Genomic DNA, 19,552 nt, shown 5'->3' with positions numbered 1-19,552 from the left:
CCAGATATATACATTTAGATTTATTGTTCCAGCCCTGTTTTCACATGAGTTCAATCTCTGGTCAGCAGATACCTTCAGATGGAGGCCAACTCTCAAGAGGGCTACTGATTTTTTCCCCTTCAAAAGATTCCCCAGGGAAAGCGTTACAGTTCTGCTCTGCTTTGGCCAAAGTTGTTGCTGCTGGGCTCTTCTCTGGGGGTAATGTCACACCACATAACAAACCTCACTCAAGAGATTTATTGGGAAGTCAGAATCTAGGAGGTGGCTGCCTAGGGTGGGAAGCAGCAGCAAACTGAACAGGGTAAGAGCTTTTATAGGGTTTCTTGGGCAAGCTCGGGGATTGGTGGGATTTTTAAGCCCTGGTCCTGGAGTCAAGTGAGGGTTAGGATGTTTTTTCTTGACCCGGGTCTCAGGTCTCCTCAGGGTCAGGGTGTTTTTCCTTGGCCTTTTTTTTCCTACATTCACTCATTCTTGCCTGCCACATATCTGCCCTAAGCAGGTTCATGGAGAATTCCCCCAGGGCAGATGTCTAAAGAGAGCATGTGCCTGAGGGTCCCAGGAGGTTCAGAAAAGTCCAGTGATCCTAGACATCTAAGAAACAGAATCTGATTTCCAGCTGCCAGTAGGTCTTGTGAATAAGATTCCTCTCAGCTTAGGGAGTGATCTGGTCATACAGACCAGTGCCCTGGACTAGATCTTATCTCTTTTGGCGGAGTGGCTGCTCTAGTGTCCCCAGGGGTGGCTTTAGTTTTAATTTTTCTAGTAGCTTTTTTTTTTATTTTTTAATGTTGTCTCATGTTTTAACTCAGGCTACCTAGGCTGGCCTCCAACCTGGGGCAATACTCCAACATATCCTCCCAGTCAATAGGGTCATGGGAGTAGGCCATTACGCCTCACTTCTTGTCTTTGGAGGTGCTGGGGGTTGAAACTACAGTGGTCATGTTCTCTACTGCTGAGCACATCCCTAATTCCTACTCCTTATTTCCCTGGGGTTGTAGGAATGGCACACAAGTGCCCACCATTACGATTTCAGTATTACACTAGATTCCTAGGACCACCAGAAAGAGGTACAGTTATTAAAACACTTAAAAGTCATTATTTTTAGATATGATACGAATTAGATGTTATTATAGTCATAGAACAGCTCCCATTCCAAAATTTAAGTTGGATGTCAGGCCTGTAATAGAAACGATGGGAATAGTGAGGCAGAAAGACAGCAACATCAAGGCCAGCCTGGGCTGCAGATCCTGCCTCACAAAGCAAGAGAAAAAAATAAAAATAGGTAAAATGAGGCCGGGCGTTGGTGGCGCACGCCTTTAATCCCAGCACTCGGGAGGCAGAGCCAGGCGGATCTCTGTGAGTTCGAGGCCAGCCTGGGCTACCAAGTGAGCTCCAGGAAAGGCGCAAAGCTACACAGAGAAACCCTGTCTCGAAAAACCAAAAAAAAAAAAAAAAAAAAAAAAAAAAAAAAAAAAAATAGGTAAAATGTTACAAGTGTTAAAGTTGTGAAATCGTGTGCCAGAGGCCTTGTGCCAAGGTACCCCTCAGTGGGTAAGTGGGGCAGTGTGGCCCCAAGGAAAGTTAACCACACAGTGGATGGGACATCCACAGGGAGAGGAAAGGGGCGGGGAGAGAGGGGGAGGAAGAGGGAGGAAGAGGAGGAGAGAGGAAGGAAGAGAGAGGGAGAGGGGGGAGAGAGGGGGAGAAAGGACAGAGAGAGAGGTGTGTGCTATCCCTGGTGAGAAGGGGGAGAGAGAGCTTGAGTGAAGGGGGGAGGAGTTTTTCCTTAAAGGGAATGTAGGATGGCATCAGGACCCTGGATGGGTTCCCAAAAGGCGCATCAGAATACTAACAAGTCCATTGAAAAACATAAAGGTGTGGTGGCTCACACCTATAATCCCAGCACTCAGGAGGCTGAGACAACTGGTGTAAATTCCAGGCAAGATCTTGTCTCCCCAAAACTGAAAGTCAGCAGGGCATGGTGTCATGTGCCTTTAATTCCAGGACTTGGGATGCTGAGGCAGGAGGATCTCTGTGAGTTAGAAGCCACCCTGATTTACATAGCAAGCTCCAGGCCAGAACACTAGCCAAGGATACCTAGTACGACTCTGTCTCAGTAACGACAACAAAACCAAACAATAACATAAACCACCAAAACTTAGCTGGATGTGGTGATGAATGATTTTAATCACAGCAAACAGGAGGCAGAGACATGGGGATTTCAGGCTTTGAGGCCAGCATGATCAACATTGAGTTTTCATTATATCAGTGAGACAAATGTTTCAAAAACAAACAAGCAAAAACAACCCTCCATAAAGTTTAATCCAACATAAATGTTCATGATTGGCTCAACATGAGTGCTTGGAACCGAACTCAGGTCTTCTGGAAGAACAGAAAGTGCTCTTAAGTGCTGAGTCATCTCTTTAGTCACTATTTTCCTTTTCTAGACACAGGTTCTTAAGTAACCTTGGTTTCAGACTCGCTATGTAACCATGCTGGCCCTGAAACTCCTTATTCTGTCTCTACCTCCTGAATGCTGGGACTACGGGCATGCATGCCCAGGTCTGGCAAAGCAGCACATTTCAATTAGTGACTCTCAAGCATAGGCAGATTGTGTTCCAGTGAAGACAAGGCGATCTTTGCCCATCCAGTCATCCCCAGTATAAAGGCCTTATCCCGTTGTCCCCCAGACGTGGTACTCCACACCTGGGAAGCCCTACAGAACTCCCACATGACAACCCAGGGTCAAGTGCAGGCTGAGTTCTTCAAGGAGAAACGGGCTGCGATGGCCTCTGGGAAATGTAGTCCTGAGCGGGGTCATTTGATCCGGTCCTTGCCGCACTCCTGATTCTGGAATAAAAATCTCCACCCCACCGCAGAGCTGAATCACCTAAAAAAAACAGAGGATTCTAGCCCCGGATCCGTGAGAAGTTCTCCCTTAGAAGGCTAATCGTATGTTCTCTCGTTCCAACATTCTCTACTTCCACTCTCCGGCGTTGAAACTCTCCTGGGGAGTCTGGAGAAGCACGGCCTTCTGGGAAATGTAGTTCACTTTAAAAGCTGAGACACATGGCGGAAGTGGCTGGAGAGAGGTTGTTCCGGATCGTCTCAGTGCCCTACCCGACCTAACCGGGTGCTGTCCTGGTTGGTATTCGCTGGTCCTCTGAGTTCGTAGCCCGTGGGGTCGCAGTTATACTTTTGAGGTGAGTCTTGCCCTGGTTCTAGGCATTTTGGGTATGGGGCCTTAAGGCCTTTATTTGTTGGTCGCTGGCTGCCGGCTGGCTCTAGGGGACCCACCCGGTTTCCGGGATGGCGCTGGAGGCGCAAGAGGTCTCCTCCGCAGGGACTACGGCGAGGCGAGTGTGACTTCATAGGGAAAAGGGTTTTGGAGGGTGTGGATTGTACGGAAGGGTGAGAGCGAGCGTGCGCGAGGTCACCAGAACGTGGGTGGTAGGTGGTTACCGGATCCTCTAGTCTCCCACCGCAAAGTGGGGGGAAATAACGTCTACTCCTTCCTTGATGTCAAATTTACTTGAAAAATTGGAAAAAAAGAGAGCTAAATATTGGAGGTGATAAGGATTTCTGTGCACAAGATAGATCAGTTTACCAACAGCGTGACTTTTAAATATAGTCGGAAGTCAGATGGGCTGACCCACTTCCCTGATCTCAGCACTCCAGCTGCGGAAGCTGGAAGACAGCGACTTGGAGGACAACCATAGGCACACAGAGAGTTCCAGGTGGGCTGCATAGTGAAATCCTGTCTCGGAAATCTATGAGGGTGGAGAAACTATATTTGAAAAGACTCGTTACTGTGGAACTCCTACTTTTGGGTCACACCCTCAGAGCAGGCGGGTTAGTCTTGTTTAGGGAACAAACAACAGATATGAAAAGTCTAGAGAAACTGTAAGGCTCGGTTGACTACCATCAGAGAAGTCAGAATTTGGAGTTCAGGATTCAGGGTAATCCACATCAGTTCTGAAAAGAAAACCTCAGCTCGGAGCCTTTACGACAGGAGACACATGAGCACACTGGGACTCATGTTGTTCGCCCATCTCTCCACTTCAGTTTATAGTGTGTCGATAAGTTAGTTACAATAAGATAGTTACAATATAGTTACAATAAGATAGCTATCAATGTGGTGGATTTACAAGGTAGGGATTTTTTTTTAAAGGTAATTGCATGGGATTAGTGCCCTGGTTCCCTGGAGCTGCCTCTTTCCTCTAGATGAGAGCACAGAACAGAGTCTCCAAATGTGGACCAGGAAATAGGTTTACAAGAGACACCAAATCTGTCAGTGCTGAGATGGGGACTTCTCTGCCTCCATAACTGAGAAACAGATTTGCTGTCTGTAAGCTGCCTAGCCTCTGATATTTTTGTTAGAGCAGCTTAAATGGAAATAAATGGACTTTACTACTGTACCTCACCAGTTCCTGCAGAAATTATTTGAAGTTCCTGAAATGAACCTTGCTTTTTGTTTAAGGTTTCCAGCCAGATCAAGTTCCTCTTTTTTATTTGCGTGAGAGGTGGAGGAAATCACAGAAAAGGTTCTCTTCATGCCACGGAGAGCTCTTTCTGCTGTCCTAGTAAAAGAGAGTGTGGGATGAGACAGGGATTTGTGGGGTGAGGTAGGGCTGGAGGGTAATTAATAATGGGATGAGATGTAGGGATGGATGTGTGGTAGGGAACATTTTAGAGATTATTGAACCCATCACTGATGGTAATATTGAATAGTGACTAGCCTGAGGCCACAGTTTTAATATATTTTTTTTGTATTGCTGGACTGAGCCTGGGCCTTTCAGCATTAGGCAAGATTTCTGCTACTGTTCTTCACACAAAGTTCTTGGTCAGTCTTAGATATGGAGGGAGGATCCCATGTCAGGAAGAGTCACCAGGAACAGGGATTCCCTTCTGGTTCCTTTGGGAACTCTGGGGAAAAAACTGTGCTGAGAACCCCTCCTAGGTCTCAACTATCCAAGTCTTCTGAAGTAGCCTAGTGAATGTAGAAAATAGAAACTGGGGCTTGAGAGATGGCTCAGCTGTTAAGAGCACTGGTTGTTCTTCCAAAGGACCTAGGTTCAATTCCCAGCAACTGCATGGTGGCTCACAACCCTATAATGGATTAGTGGGTCTGATGCTCTCTTCTGATGTACATGAAGACAGAGCACTCATGTACATAAAATACATAAATAAATAAATCTTATGGGCTAGAGTGATGGTTCAGTGGTTAAGTGGCTGCTCTTCCAGAAGATCTGGGTTCAATGCCCAGCACCTATATGGCAGTTCATAGCTATCCATAACTCAGTTCCAGGGTGTCCTGTTCCCTCTTCTAACCTCTCAAGGTACCAGGCATACATGTAGTAGACAGACATATGTACAAGCAAAACACCAATAAACATAAAATAAATTAATCTTTTAAAAATCAATTCTGAGCATGGACTCTACGGCACGTTTTATTGGGGTGGGGAAGGGTTGAAGACAAGGGAATAAACAGCATCTGTTTGGGGGAAACTCAAGTCACCCGAGAAAAAACAGCAGGCATTTTACTGGGTACTGGAAGGGGCCTTGGGCGTTATGGACATAGTGTTTTTAAAAAATTAAAGGCTGGGGCTGGAGAGATGGCTCAGAGGTTAAGAGCACTGGCTGCTCTTCCAGAGGTCCTGAGTTCATTTCCCAGCAACCACATGGTGGCTCACAACCATCTGTAATGAGATCTGGTGCCCTCTTCTGGCCTGCAGTCATACATGCTGTATACCTAATAAATGAATAAATCTTTAAAAAAAAAATTACAGGCTGAATGTGGTGGTGGACACCTTTAATCCCAGTACTCAGGAGTGAAAGGCAGGCAGATCTTTGAGTTTAAGGCCAGCCTGGTCTGCATATCGAATTGAGGCCAGCCAGGGCTACACAGTGAGACCCTGTCTTAAGAAAGAAAGAAAGAAAGAAAGAGAGAGAGAGAGAGAGAGAGAGAGAAAGAAAGAAAGAAAGAAAAGAAAGAAAAGAAAAGGAAAGAAGAAAATTAAAGGGTCCTGGTAGTGCACACATTTCATTCTAGTACTTGAGAGGCAGAGGAAAGCAGATCTCTGAGTTGGAGACCAGCCTGGTCTACTTAGTGAGACCATATCATTAAAAAAAGAAAAAAGAGTATCTCTTCATGTTCATAAGAAGATTTTTCTATGCATGCTACAGATAAATGGCAGGTTTGTCTCTAGGAACCTCCTGGGACATTACTCCCGTAGCTGGTAGAGTCTACCCTTGTGATAAGGGGCTATGAGAAAGACACATTCCTTACCCTGTTAATGAGGTAGGAAGGACTTCCTGGGTGGGTAACAGGCCTTACAAATGGAAGGAATGAGGATCTGTCATCCTCCCTATGAGTGTCCCTCAGGAGCATAACAGTCTCAATTGTGGTTTTGGTCTTGGATGTTTAACCTAGTTTCTTCTAACTCCATCTTCCTTCTCCAGTTCTGCAGTTTTCCCAAAGTGCCCAGAACAGAGAAGCATGGCTATTGTGGATGTCAACACTGTGTTCAAGGTGAGGTAAAAGTTCTTCCGTCATCTGTCTTCTGGTTGCTGATTCCTGAAATGGAATTGTCACCGTGTTGTCATGGTAACCATGTGAGGCTGAGGTTTGCCAGTAGGATTCTGTTTCTTCAGTATGTGTGAACTACAAGAGGCTGTATGTTTTGGTTTTTTTGTTTTGTTTTGTTTTGTTTTTTCACTCATGCATTTCTGGGCCATGTAAGGAATCTCGCTACGTCTGTGTTCATGCACGTACTTCTTTTTTCTTTTCCTCAGTTTCCTTCTCTGAAAGTGGCAGAAATACTAGCACTTACTTCAGATTTGTTCTGAGTGAATTGATGGGTGTAAGGTCGTTAACAAGTGCTGACACATAGGATATACCAGATGAGATTATTATTGTGTCGTGTACTCAGTCGCCTATGAGTCAGAAATAGGGGAAATACAAAATTATTCGGGATTGCTGCAAGTTCAAGCCCATCCTAGGCCACCTAGTAGGTTCCAAGCTCACTGTGTGAGATCCTGTCTCAAAAAAAAAAAAAGAAAAACACATAAGAAAAATGTTGGTAGATATTTGCAAATAAAGAAAAGTGCTTTTGCTTTTAAATCCGCAGGTCTGTATATTTTTACTGTGTTTACTTATTTAATGGGACAGAGTCTTATTATGTAGTCTGCAACTTGCTATGTAGACCACTCTGGCCTTTAATCCGCAGAGATCTGCCTGCTTCTGCCTCCCCAGAGGCTCGGATTAAAACCTGGCTATGATTATTATTGTTTGTTTTTTTTAGTCAGGGTCTCATGTAGCTCAGGCTGGCTTTGAACTTGGTTTAGAGCCAAGGATGAACTTGAACTCATGAACTTTCTGCTCCCACCTCATTTATTGGTTGCACATCCTTTGATACTCCCCCTAGAACAGACATATAATTTATTCTTTATTTTTTATTCATTATTTCCATCAGAAACCCATTGTCTTTTCTTTTCTGCTTAATAACTTTCCACCTAGAAAACAAAAAATGCTTCTTTTAAAATTTATGTGTTATTTAAATTTTTTTTAGTTTCTCTAGACAGGGTTTCTCTGTGTAGTCCTGGCTGCCCTGAAACTCTCTCTGTAGACCAGGCTGGCCTCGAACTCACAGAGCTCCACCTGCCTCTGCCTCCTGAGTGCTGGGGTTAAAGGTGTGCGCCACCACAACCCAGCTTGCCTCCCCTTTCTAAATCATCTGAGTAAGTGGTCTTTTGACTTCAGCATACACACATACAGAATTTTAAAAATTAAAATAGATAGAGGATGAATAACACTGAAAAGCTGAGAGAAGGTGATTTTGTGGGCAGTGCAGAGATAAAGGGTACCTTTAGAGATACCCTCAGGCTATCTCTGAGGCACTGAGCTTTTAGGGTTAACTAGGAAGAATGGGAGTAGGGAGAGGTGTGCATAATTAAGCAGTCCTGATCAGGGTGTGGTCTGATCAGTCCTTGTCCCTTCTCTCAGTTTCTGCAAGCTGGTGGGCAGGACCTCATGGTTGCAGGGGACAGATTTATTCTCAGCAGCTGTTTACTTTTGCTCCTGATCGGGCCCTACCCTTAGGGACAGTTGGCCACATTTGAGGGCAGGGGGCAACCCTTGAGGCTATTCTATTCCTGAAGTCCAAGGTGAATGCAGTTTTAGGACCAGAACCTGAGACCTTTAGATTCCTTTTAGGTGTTCTGGAGACAGAGATACACAAAAACGTTGACAGTACGATGCCTATACCCACTTGTGTGCTTCAGTTTTAGAAGTTAAGGAGATAGGCAAGGAAGGTGTCACCGGTTTCGTCTTGAGTGATGGGCGTGCCTGCTTGCAGAGCTGTGATCGGCATGCCTGCTTGCGGAGCTGTGATCAGCGTGCCTGCTTGCAGCATGCCTGCTTGCAGAGCTGTGATCAGCGTGCCTGCTTGCGGAGCTGTGATCGGCATGCCTGCTTGCAGAGCTGTGATTGGCGTGCCTGCTTGCAGAGCTGTGATGGCGTGCCTGCTTGCGGAGCTATGATTAGCGTGCCTGCTTGCGGAGCTGTGATCGGCGTGCCTGCTTGCAGAGCTGTGATCGGCATGCCTGCTTGCGGAGCTGTGATCAGCGTGCCTGCTTGCAGCATGCCTGCTTGCAGAGCTGTGATGGCGTGCCTGCTTGCGGAGCTGTGATCGGCGTGCCTGCTTGCGGAGCTGTGATCGGCATGCCTGCTTGCGGAGCTGTGATCGGCGTGCCTGCTTGCGGAGCTGTGATCGGCGTGCCTGCTTGCAGAGTGTGATCGGCGTGCCTGCTTGCGGAGCTGTGATCGGCATGCCTGCTTGCGGAGCTGTGATCGGCGTGCCTGCTTGCAGAGTGTGATCGGCGTGCCTGCTTGCGGAGCTGTGATCGGCATGCCTGCTTGCGGAGCTGTGATCGGCATGCCTGCTTGCAGAGTGTGATCGGCATGCCTGCTTGCGGAGCTATGCTAGCGACCCTGAGTAGAGGGACAGACACAGAAGGAAGAAGGGAGCCAGCCATTCACCCTGCGTTCGGTTCTCCTGTGGGTGCAGTGCTGTTTTACTTCTAAATGTCGTCGGTGTCTCTTGTCCCGGGAGGATGCCCATTGCTATCTGATGTGTCCCTATTACTATTTTAATCATAACCAAGACACCCACAGAATAGTTTTCAGGCTTCCACTTGAGTGTGTCATGTTCCCAAAACAGGTGGCCTCAGTAACAAATGGCTTCATCCTTCTGGGCAGCTGGTTCTACTGAAACAGTTACCTTCTCTGCCTCTGAGCCTCTGCGGGCCCCAGTGTACAGCCGGATTTCCCGTGCATTCTCCTTTAACCTCAATTAAGATACCTCATCTGGGGCTTTGGGTTTCTTGTGTTTTCCTACTTGGGATTGGGTGTCATTCTGTAGCCCAGGCTGCTCTGCAGCTTGTGTAGCCTAGATGTCCTGGTTAGTGTTTATGTTAGTTTGTCACAAGCTGGAGTCATCTGAGCAAGCCATGGGGAGCAAGCCAGTGAGCAGCACCCCTCCATGACCTTTGCATCTGCTTCTGCCTCTGGGTTCCCGTCCTGTTTAAGTTCCTTTCCTGACTTCTCTCAGTGATGTACAGTTGCCGGGAAGCACAAGGGGAATGCATACCTTCCTCCTCAGGTTGCTTTTGGTTGTGATGTTTCCTCACAGTAATATTAACCCTAACTAAGACCTCAGGCTAGTCCTGAATTTCTAGCCATCCTTCCCCGTGCTGGGATTATGGGAGTGAGCTGCTTGTCTGGGTAGACTGGAGTGATTCTTTGGTTCAATTTGCAGGACTAAGAAGCAGTTATCCTTATTCTTGTGAATTTACTCCAAAAGAATGCAGAATAGGAAAGAGAAATTTGCCAAAGGCAAATTCTAGACTCTACATTTGTGTCATCCTGGTAGAAGTCCAGAGATATGCTTAATTCTCCCAGCCACCATATGAGACAACATGTAGCAAGTGTGGCCAACAAGTGACACTTGGCAAATACATTTTCATCTGAGGGTTTTGCTGGAAACACCCGATGTGGCTACAGTTCATCTTTGTTGACTTTCCAGCCTCCTAGAGGTCAAGCTGGCACAGCCCAAGGCCTCACTCAGGCATACTAGTCTTGGGAGGGGACATGCCTTGCCCTGGAAAACCATGAAAAAGGAGTCTTGACATTTGCCTGAAATGATTTTCTTTGCTCTCACCTGCGTGTTGTCCTTGCAGGAGTTGGTGGTGTTCAGGGATGTGGCTGTGGAGTTCTGTAGAGAGGAGTGGGAGTGCCTGGACCCTCGCCAGAGATCTTTGTACAGAGATGTGATGTTGGAGACCTATGGGAACTTTGTGTCACTGGGTAAGGCCGTCTGTTTCTTAAAATTCAGAAGGTGCTTTCCCTGAGGGAAAGGGGTAGGGAAGACCATCTGTGGGAGAGTGAAGTCTACCACACGCAGGCTTAACTGTGGAACCTTTTCTCCTTCCCCAAGCCGCCGCTCACAGTTGGTAAACAGCTTCCTTTTTACACTGTGCACATTTACAAACAGTCCTTTGATACACCGTGAACACACTTCCCTGCTGATTTTAATTTTCATCAGTGATTTCTGCAAGCAACAATTATTTAGTCAAGTGCTTCCTAAATACAGCAGCTTATGTATTTATTTTAAATCACTATCATCCTGAAGATCTGAAGTTTGTTTTAGGTTTAACTGATTCTATAGCAAATGTTTTTGCTTCTCAACTGCTTGTTTCTGTATTTGTTTTTAACATTCTCTTTCTTTGGGTAGGACTTGCCATTTCTAAGCCGTCAGTAATTTCACTGCTGGAGCAAGGCAAAGAGCCGTGGATGGTGGAGCAAGCAGGATGGTATCCAGGTGTGTAAGGATGTTAGCGCAGCTGGAGTGCTTTGGGGGAAGCCCAGACTAGTCATAGAGTGGAGGTGACCGTCCTCTGGTCCAGTGTACAGAAAGTTCTGCTGTGAGAGCAGTGTTTTGGAAGAAATAGTGTGAGAAGGAAGAGTATCAGCAGCTTGCTCTTTCTTTTTCTTTCCTTTCTCTTCTCTGTGGACTTTTATTTAGAGCATCTGTGTGTGTGCACAGTCAGTGGGAGTGAGTTCTCTCCTTGCACCATGTGGTCACCCCGGGTCTTCAGGCTTGGCGGCATCCCCTTAGCCTGCTGCGTGTGCCATCATCCCACCGGCCCCACTCAGCTTTATAGACCTTAGGCAGCGGTGCTCTGGTGCACAGTACTATTTATAGTTTCGTTGTCTCCATTGACTGTTTGGAGGGTCTGGCTCTGTGAGGTATTGGACGTGGTTGTAACATCTGCAGTTGTGTTGTACGATTATCATTTCTTTCTTGGTTCTGTCTTCCCTTAGGAGTTTTGAGGCTTTGTTATTACAAAATTACACAATTGTGATTGCCAAACAGATGAATATGACCGTTTATCATTGTGATAAAATTATCTTTGACAGTGTAGATTATCACAAAGTCTATTTTACCTGGTATTAATGTAACCATTCCAAGGTTACCTATGCCATTTAATTTTTAAAATTCTTATTATTTTGTTTTATTTGAGGGTGTTAAGTCTCAAACCTTGGGACAAAAGGCTAAGGCGCCTATTTAACATATCAAAGTGGACCTGGCCTCCAGGTTCTCCCAGCATCCCTCAGTGTCTACCTGTTACAGGGTATGGCTGGCATGCCCTGCCCTCTACCCTGAACTCTCCTGCCCATATAGTCCAGACATGTTGGTTCCCCTCCCCCTTTGGTACTCTGCCCTCCTGGCTGCTGCACCTGGGTCTCCTCTCTCCTCTCTCTTCCTCTCCCCCTCTCCCCACATGGTCCAGCTCAGTCTGGTCACGTCCACTCTGGACTCTCCCAGATGTCTCTGCCTCTGGCTGTGCTCTCCCACATACCTGTAATACACTTCTCTTCCACCACACCTAGGAGTAGTCACGTCCTTGCCTTTCCTTTCCTTTTTATTTCTTTTTTTCATTCATCTGGTGCCGAAACCCAAGAGTTGCCTAAATGAGCTCCCTTTCAGGGCACTCAGCCTCTCTGAACCCAGCTGGTTCTGGTTCTCCAGGATCTGACTCTCCTGGGGTATGTACTGATCATTTGTTTCTGCTGGCTTCTGCCACCTACCAAACTTGAGTCCAGAGTCCGCCTCTTGGGCCGCTTTCCCCTCCACCTTACCTGACCATTTGTCTCTCCTTGTCTCCTTGTCTACTCGGTAAGTGTCTTCTCTCCCTGCTACGCCTTTCGGGGCCCCACCACGTGGGCAGTCCTATTACTCAGACACTTGCCCCTCTCCAGCTGTTTCCCCCTCTCCCTGCGCTAACCACTCGTCTCCCCCTTCTACTGGGTGAGTGTCACCACAGAGCTGCCTGCTCTGTCTGCTTTACTGCACCGGTGTGTCAGGAAGCTCCTCTCGCCCTACCGGGCCCCCGTCTCGTGGAAGGGACGCCTGTCTGTGGTTTGGGACATCTCTCTCTGACAAGTCTGTCTACCTGGGATGCTCCATTTGGAATTTGATTGAAATTCCTGTTACCAGACACTCACCCCCTGCTCCCTCAGGGCTCCTCTCAGCCCTTCCTGGAACTTCTTCCCCTCTCCCTAGCAGTTGCCAGGTCCACTTTGATAGGTTAAATGCTCCCCTCTGTCATTTGTTCCAGGGCTTGAGACTTAACAGTGTTGTGTACACTTTAGGCTCAGAGGACAGCTTTAAGAGTGTGTTCTGCTCTTCAGCTGTGGGATCTGGGACTGAACTCAGATTGTCAGGTTTTCACAGCAAGCACCTTTATTCACTTATTCATCTTATCTGCCCCATTTGCTTCTTTTTTTTCCTCTTCGTGTATATGTAGTGTGTGTGTGTGTGTGTGTGTGTGTGTGTGTGTGTGTGTGTGTGCGTGCGCACGCGCAGGCCAGAGGTTAATGTTGTCGCTCTTTGTTGATGACTCTGCTTTTCTTTTAGTCTTCCTTTTTGAGGCAGCCTCTCTCAATCAAACCCTAGTCTTCCTAGCCAACTTGCCCTGGGAGACAGCTTCCCTGTCTCTCTGCCGTTTGAGACTGGAATAAAAAGCAAACCTCCATGCCTTCTTGGTGGCTGTGTGAGCTCTGAGGATCTGAAGTCCAGTTCTCTTGCTTTGCAGCACATATTTTAAGATCTCATTTTGGGCCTGGAGAGATGGCTGAGCAACTAAGAATACTGGCTTCTCTTTCAGAGGATCCGGTTCAATTCCCACCACCCCTATGGCAGCTCACAACTCTGTAACTCCCAAATCCTGGGGACCTGAAGCTGCCTTCTGGCCTCTGTAGGCAGGGTGATCACATGTGGTGCACAGATACACATGTAGGCAAAACAATGTTTTTATATATATATCTTACTTTAAAAATCTTTTTTTTTTTTTTGTTTTTTTTGTTTTTCGAGACAGAGTTTTTCTCTGTGTAACAGTCCTGGCTGTCCTAGAATGTTCTTTGTAGACCAGGCTGGCCTTAAACTCACAGAGATCCTCCTGCCTCTGCCTCCCCAGTGCTAGGATTAAAGTAATGTGCCATCAGCCACCCATTTCTAACATAGATGTTTCGTGTCTTCTAGTACTAACTATGTACTTATTTCCTTTCAGATTTGCTGTCTGTAAATGAAACTAAGAATTTATCTCTAGAGAGTGGCATCTTTAGAAAGGAATCATTTAAATGGAAAATAATAGAAAGAGTTGGTAATTCTTGCCTTGAGGAATCCTGTTTTGGAAATGATTGGAAACTTGAGACACAACCGGAATCTACAGAGGAATATTTACAGAGAGTGACAGCCCCGTTGGAAAAGATGTCAACTGAATTCATTCAGCCTACACCCATTGCTCTAAGTGAAATGACTCACTCTGAAACAAAACACAATGAACAGGAAGCAGGTGAAACTATTACTCAGCAGGTAAAAATTCCTACCAATGACAATGAAGTGTACGAGAACACCTTTATCTATTACACAGATCAGATGAAGCATCAGCAGGATTTTGCTGGCGAGAAATGTGATGAATTGAAGGAGTGTAGCAGAGGATTTGCGTATGACTTCCAACTTGCCCCATATCAGATCAATAAGAAGCCCTATCAGTGTGAGATCTGTGGCAAGATCTTTGAAAAGCATGCTTACCTCGTTCAGCATAATCGCTTTCACACTGGTGAAAAGCCCTGTGAGTGCAAAGAATGTGGGAAAGCCTTCACTAACTGCTCCCTGCTCGTCCAGCACCAGAGAGTCCACACGGACGAGAAGCCCTATGAATGCAAACATTGTGGGAAGGCCTTCCTCTACTTCTCGACGTTTTTTCAACATCAGAGAACGCACACCAATGAGAAGCCTTACGAGTGTCACAAATGTCAGAAGGCCTTTAACAAGAGTGCAAATCTCACCAGACATCAAAGAATCCACAGTGGTGAGAAACCCTACGAGTGTAACTTATGTGGAAAGACTTTTACTTGGGCTTCCAACTTGAATGATCACCAGAAAATTCACACTGGTGAAAAACCTTACGAGTGTAACTATTGTGAGAAGGCCTTTCTCTGTCACTCAGCATTCATGAAACACTATAGAACTCACACTAATGAGAAGCCCTATGAGTGCCAGGAATGTATGAAGGCCTTTAGGCAGAAAGCACATCTCATCCAGCACCAGCGAGTTCACACTGGTGAGAAACCGTACGAATGTAAGGAGTGTGGCAAGGCCTTCGCTTGTCCTTCATACTTTAACAGACATCAGAGAATTCACACTGGGGAGAGGCCTTATGAATGTAAGGAATGTGGGAAGGCTTTCATTGATTGTAAAACTCTAATTCTACACCAGAGGATCCACACTGGTGAGAAGCCCTTTCAGTGCCAGCAGTGCAGCAAAGCCTTTAGGCAGAGGTCCCATCTTACCCAGCACCAGAGGATCCACACCGGTGAGAAGCCCTATGAGTGTAAGGAGTGCGGACAGGCCTTTACTCGGCTCTTACAGGTCAAGAAGCACCAGAGAATACACACAGTGGGAGAAATCTTGTGTATTTGAATACTGTCCTTTGTTTATTGAACAGCCCTTATTCAACATCTTCACATACATATGGAAGAAAAGTGTTGATAAGATCAGAAATATGGGAAACACCTTTTGTGTCCCTCAGCTACCCAGACCCTGCTGAGAAAAGCCTGGAAGTGAGGTGTGTGGAACCCCTCACATCGTACTTAAAGTTGTGTAATTTATACTGTGATGATTAGAACAGGAAGCCCTCGCTTTTTTCAGCTATTACAGAATAAGAGTTTGTAAGAGAAGACCATCTGATGGTTGTCCCTTTTTTTTCTTTATAATCTAGTTTATTCAATATTAATTTACATAGGAAAAATAAAAATTAAATTATGAATAGAAATACTAATTACCAGTAAAAGGGTTACATTTAGTTGTAACTATAGAAATTGCCACATAGAGAACAGTGTGGACATTCTCAGTGTAGAAGCTATCCCATGCATCATTTGCCAGTATTTACCTGTATTTTATTATCAGTTAACTTCAGCTCTGCTTCAGACTGCTGCCTTTTTAGCCAGTAGTAAGTGAGGTTATTGTGAGGATTGAGTGAACTTAGTAAAAGGGACCTTTGGCATAGTCACTAGCAAGGAGGAATGATTAGGAAATATTAGGAATCATATTTATGATAGTCTTCGTTATTATTTTTGGAATGCTCATCTGCATTTTATTAAAGACATCTCCTGTCAGCTTGATCCATATCAAAGCTTTCATAACGAGTTCTGGAATGAAAATGATTGGAACATGAGCAGATAATCACTTCAGCTTCAGTTGAACCAGACAGTTGACTCTGGCGAGACGGCATGAACTCAGTAAAGGTGAGATCAGAGTGTCCTCCACAGCAGAAACAGTGTATGTTTTCTTACTCAGGATAGTCATATTTACACAGGATGTGAATTAGAACAATTTGTAATCTCTAACTATCACTATATGACTCGGCTTACATGAAAAATGCAGCAGTTTGCTTCAGTGTGAAAGATAAGCAGCTCTATATACTAAAACCTGATGAGATTCATTTGCCTAAATGCTATCAAATATTCAATTGGAAAAAAGAACAAATCCTAGAGTTGACAGCAGAAATACATATTATATACAATAATTGATCAATGAATTTAAATAAGTTTTTAAGAAGCAATAAAATGGATAACAACTTTGAAAGCTTTTCCCAAAGCATCTGAAACATAGACTAGATTTTCCAGGTCCTAAGGAGACATTTGAAGGACATTTGAAGATACAGCAATCAGTGCTAACGGGAAGGAGGTAGAACATTTTCAAGCAGAAATATATTCAGTTGGTTTGGGTGGGTTTTGTTTTGAGACAGGGTCTCTCTTAACCTGGTGGCAGTCCTGCTCCATCCATTGAGTGCTGGATTAGAAGTCTGTGCTGCCACACTGGCTTGAGTTCAGAGCTGTAAGCCTGCCAAGCACGTGTTCTGCCACTTTTTCCCTGAGACATGGTCTTGCTAAATTGCCTAGGCAGGCCTTGAACTCATGGTCCCCATATATTAGCCTCTCAGATAGCTGGGATTACAGACCTGCCAATGCGTACAGCTAGAAAATCTTATTGCTATAAAATAATTTGTTCAGTGTTATATGAGTTAAATTTGAAATGTTTAGAGTAAATTTTGTGTGAATATATATAAATTTTTCTGATTGATTCACAAACCTCTAGAATAAAGCCAGTATACTCTTAAGGAATAGAAAAATGTGTTGTGTTACCTTAAATGAAGCATGTGGTAGTGTTCAAGAGGGAAGTAAAGTTTTTTGGGGGATAGGGCCTCATGTGGCCTAGGCTAGCCTCAGTCTCGTAGTCCTGCTGTAACTTCCCAGGTGCTGGCCTACCAGATAGCAAGGAAATTTGAAACAGATTGTCAACATAATGTCTTCGCCAGCCCATCCTTTTTATAAGGTTAAGTAACCTTTTTAATGAGAAAAAAGTTACCTGTTTTTGTATGACTGTGTAATCCCAGCACTGGGAAGGTGGATGTTGGAAAACTAGGACTGTTCAAGACCAAACTGGGCCACATGAGACCCTGTCGTATGCTAGAATCATTAGAGAAGGTAGCTATAGAAACAACCAGTAATTAAAATAAGACAGCAAACAAAGACAGTGAGCATAGAAGTAGCCCGTGGGAAGTTGTGAGGTAGAGTGGTAGACATAAAGTAAGTGTATCAGTAATTCCAAACCGGTTTGAATAGGCTGATTACTGTAGTTGAAGGACTGGGTTGGTGTGGGACATATCTGGAATTGGATCCCTCGGGAGGTGAAGAGAAGATTGCTGTTTCAGATTAGCTTGGGGGTACAGAGAGCAACTCCATCTCAAAAATAAATAGAAAGTAAATAAATGAGAAAGAAAGATAATGCTACAAAAAGATTGAGATTAAAGGATGGTGAGAGAAGCCCATGCTATTGAGATATTAACCAAAGAAATCATACAAGGAAAAGTTCAAGAAGAAACAACAGAAATGATTTACCAAAAAAGTAAGAAAAAAATGACAATGTTCAAAGACTGATTTCATTAAAAGGATCTGAATATTTTTATTTGTATGTAACTAATAACATGACCTCCATAAATAAAAAGCAAAGGTTAATCAAACTACAAAGAGAAAGCTTGGATTTTTAACATGCCTGTCTCGAGCAAAATCAGCAACATTTGGACAAATATCATTGAAAGATCTAACAGACATATGTGGACTCCGAATTTACAAGATACTCTTTTATTTAAGAAATTATTTTCTGTGTCTTCAACTTCAGTCTGAATAAGTATCAGTCAGTTCAAATTATACACAATGCCTTCTTGCATAGGCCTAGGGATGTCCTTCCATATATTTGGAAATATACTTTTAAATAACTTCAGAATAACCACTAATTAACACTTAATGGAGTTGAGGGGGAAATATTTCCCCTTGGATAATTTATGGAATGTGACGGTTGTAGTGTGTAGTAGGAAGTGTTACCAGAAAACTGAGGTCAGTGAGGAATTCATTGTCTCAAGATGCTAGAGAATTTTAAAAAATGAAAGAAGTAGTAATAGGTTAGAAACAGCAATTCAGCAGGAGGCAAACATGGTCATAACTTGTTAAACAATTGACATATTCTGGGGTGCTCTCTAGCTGTTAAGGAATTCTTGAGGCCAAGTGTGGTATCGCACATTTTTAATCCTAGCCTTCAGGATGCAGAGGCCCGATGATCTCTTGAGTTCCAGGTCAGCCTGGTCTACATAATGAGACCCTCTCTGTCTGGGGGTAGGGGGAAGCAGAGGTATGGGGGATTGAGAGGCATAGTTACTAAGGCCTGCATTTAGCACTCAGGAGTGTAAGGCCATGGGCAGCCTTGGCTACATAGTGAGACTCCTTCCCCTCAACATTGAAACTAAATCTTATACATTATTGACTAATAAGTCCTTTAGTACTTCTAAGTATAGAAAGTGGAATATATTAGAAAATAAAGACTAGCTTCCTCATTCATAGTCCTTATCTATGTAGTGTTATTTTTTGGCCTTCAGTTAACTGAATCAGTCCCTTCTCTCCTTTGAAATATAGAATGAGATGACTATCTTGTACATATTAGCTTCTATATGCAGATATAAATTAAACCCATCCCTGAGTTGGATTTGCTACTTTGGAGTCCATGTACGTTTACAATGGCCAATAGCGTTTGGTTCCTTCTTGGATGTTGTATAGCATCCCTTCCTATACCTTTGCTGACACTTTTTTGTTTGTTAAAGCTTTGTTTTGCCAGGCTGTTAAGTGAAGTGTGTTATGACAGTTTTAATTTGCACCTTCTGCTATATGTAATTTGCAGTTAATGCCATATTTTCCTATTTCCAAATACTACATTTTCTGTGGAATGTCTTAATACTATTTTCTGTTGAATGATTGTTTTCCTACTGGCTGTGTAAGACTTACAACCCTTTTCTCTACTTTATGGCTATATTAGGGTTTTTTTTGTTTTGTTTTGTTTTGCCTTTCTTAAATGTCAGATTTGGATTTGTAAACTCAACCAATTCATGATTGGAAGGTATCTGCTTGGGTGTTAATGCATGTAAATCATTTTTTCCATTCCAGTATATTTTCACAAATCCCATGCTCTCCTCTTGTGGTTTATGATTAAAGTGTAAATACTGGGCCGTGCAGCCTTGGTTGTGCCGAGTTAGGCAGGGCATAGTGTTCCTCTTCGTGGATGGTGACTTAGCTGTCTCAACACTCGGTCCTATCAGTTTTAAGAACAAATTCATAAGCTGTGTTCCTATATTTTTGGACTTATTCCCTTGCCTTAAATTTTGTTTTTATTTTGAGATAAGTCTTCTCAGGCTGGCCTTCACCCCCTGGCCCTCCCATCAGCTTCCCATATGCTGGAATTACAGGTGCATGCCCACATCCGGTTGGACCTCTTGTCTAGCTGATTTATTTCCCCCTTTCCTCTCCTCTGCTCCCTTCTCATCTTTTTAAAAATTAATTTTAGCTGGGCATGGTGCACACACCTTTAATCCCAGAACT

At 44.4% G+C, this 19,552-nt stretch overlaps 1 protein-coding gene across 2 annotated transcripts in view; it reads left to right on the top strand.

Annotated features, from left to right (window-relative positions):
- The first annotated feature begins 3,064 nt into the window (after nucleotides 1–3,064).
- Nucleotides 3,065–19,552, top strand: part of LOC102911405 (uncharacterized) — a 29,632-nt gene continuing 13,144 nt past the window's right edge. Inside the window, exons 1-5 of one of the 2 annotated variants that reach the window (XM_042268467.2) lie at nucleotides 3,065–3,203; nucleotides 6,463–6,532; nucleotides 10,240–10,366; nucleotides 10,794–10,880; nucleotides 13,633–14,975. In XM_042268467.2, coding sequence (XP_042124401.2) covers nucleotides 6,500–6,532; nucleotides 10,240–10,366; nucleotides 10,794–10,880; nucleotides 13,633–14,975 — 1,590 coding nt within the window. In that variant the 5' untranslated portion in view covers nucleotides 3,065–3,203; nucleotides 6,463–6,499. Of the gene's footprint in view, nucleotides 3,204–3,403; nucleotides 3,738–6,462; nucleotides 6,533–10,239; nucleotides 10,367–10,793; nucleotides 10,881–13,632; nucleotides 17,663–19,552 lie in introns of those variants that run through there. The other variant, XM_076577811.1, reaches the window with a different exon arrangement.

This window comes from Peromyscus maniculatus, chromosome 1, assembly GCF_049852395.1.
Source record: "Peromyscus maniculatus bairdii isolate BWxNUB_F1_BW_parent chromosome 1, HU_Pman_BW_mat_3.1, whole genome shotgun sequence".
In the NCBI taxonomy this organism is placed as follows: domain Eukaryota; kingdom Metazoa; phylum Chordata; class Mammalia; order Rodentia; family Cricetidae; genus Peromyscus; species Peromyscus maniculatus.
This window is presented reverse-complemented; position numbering and strand designations above follow the sequence as displayed.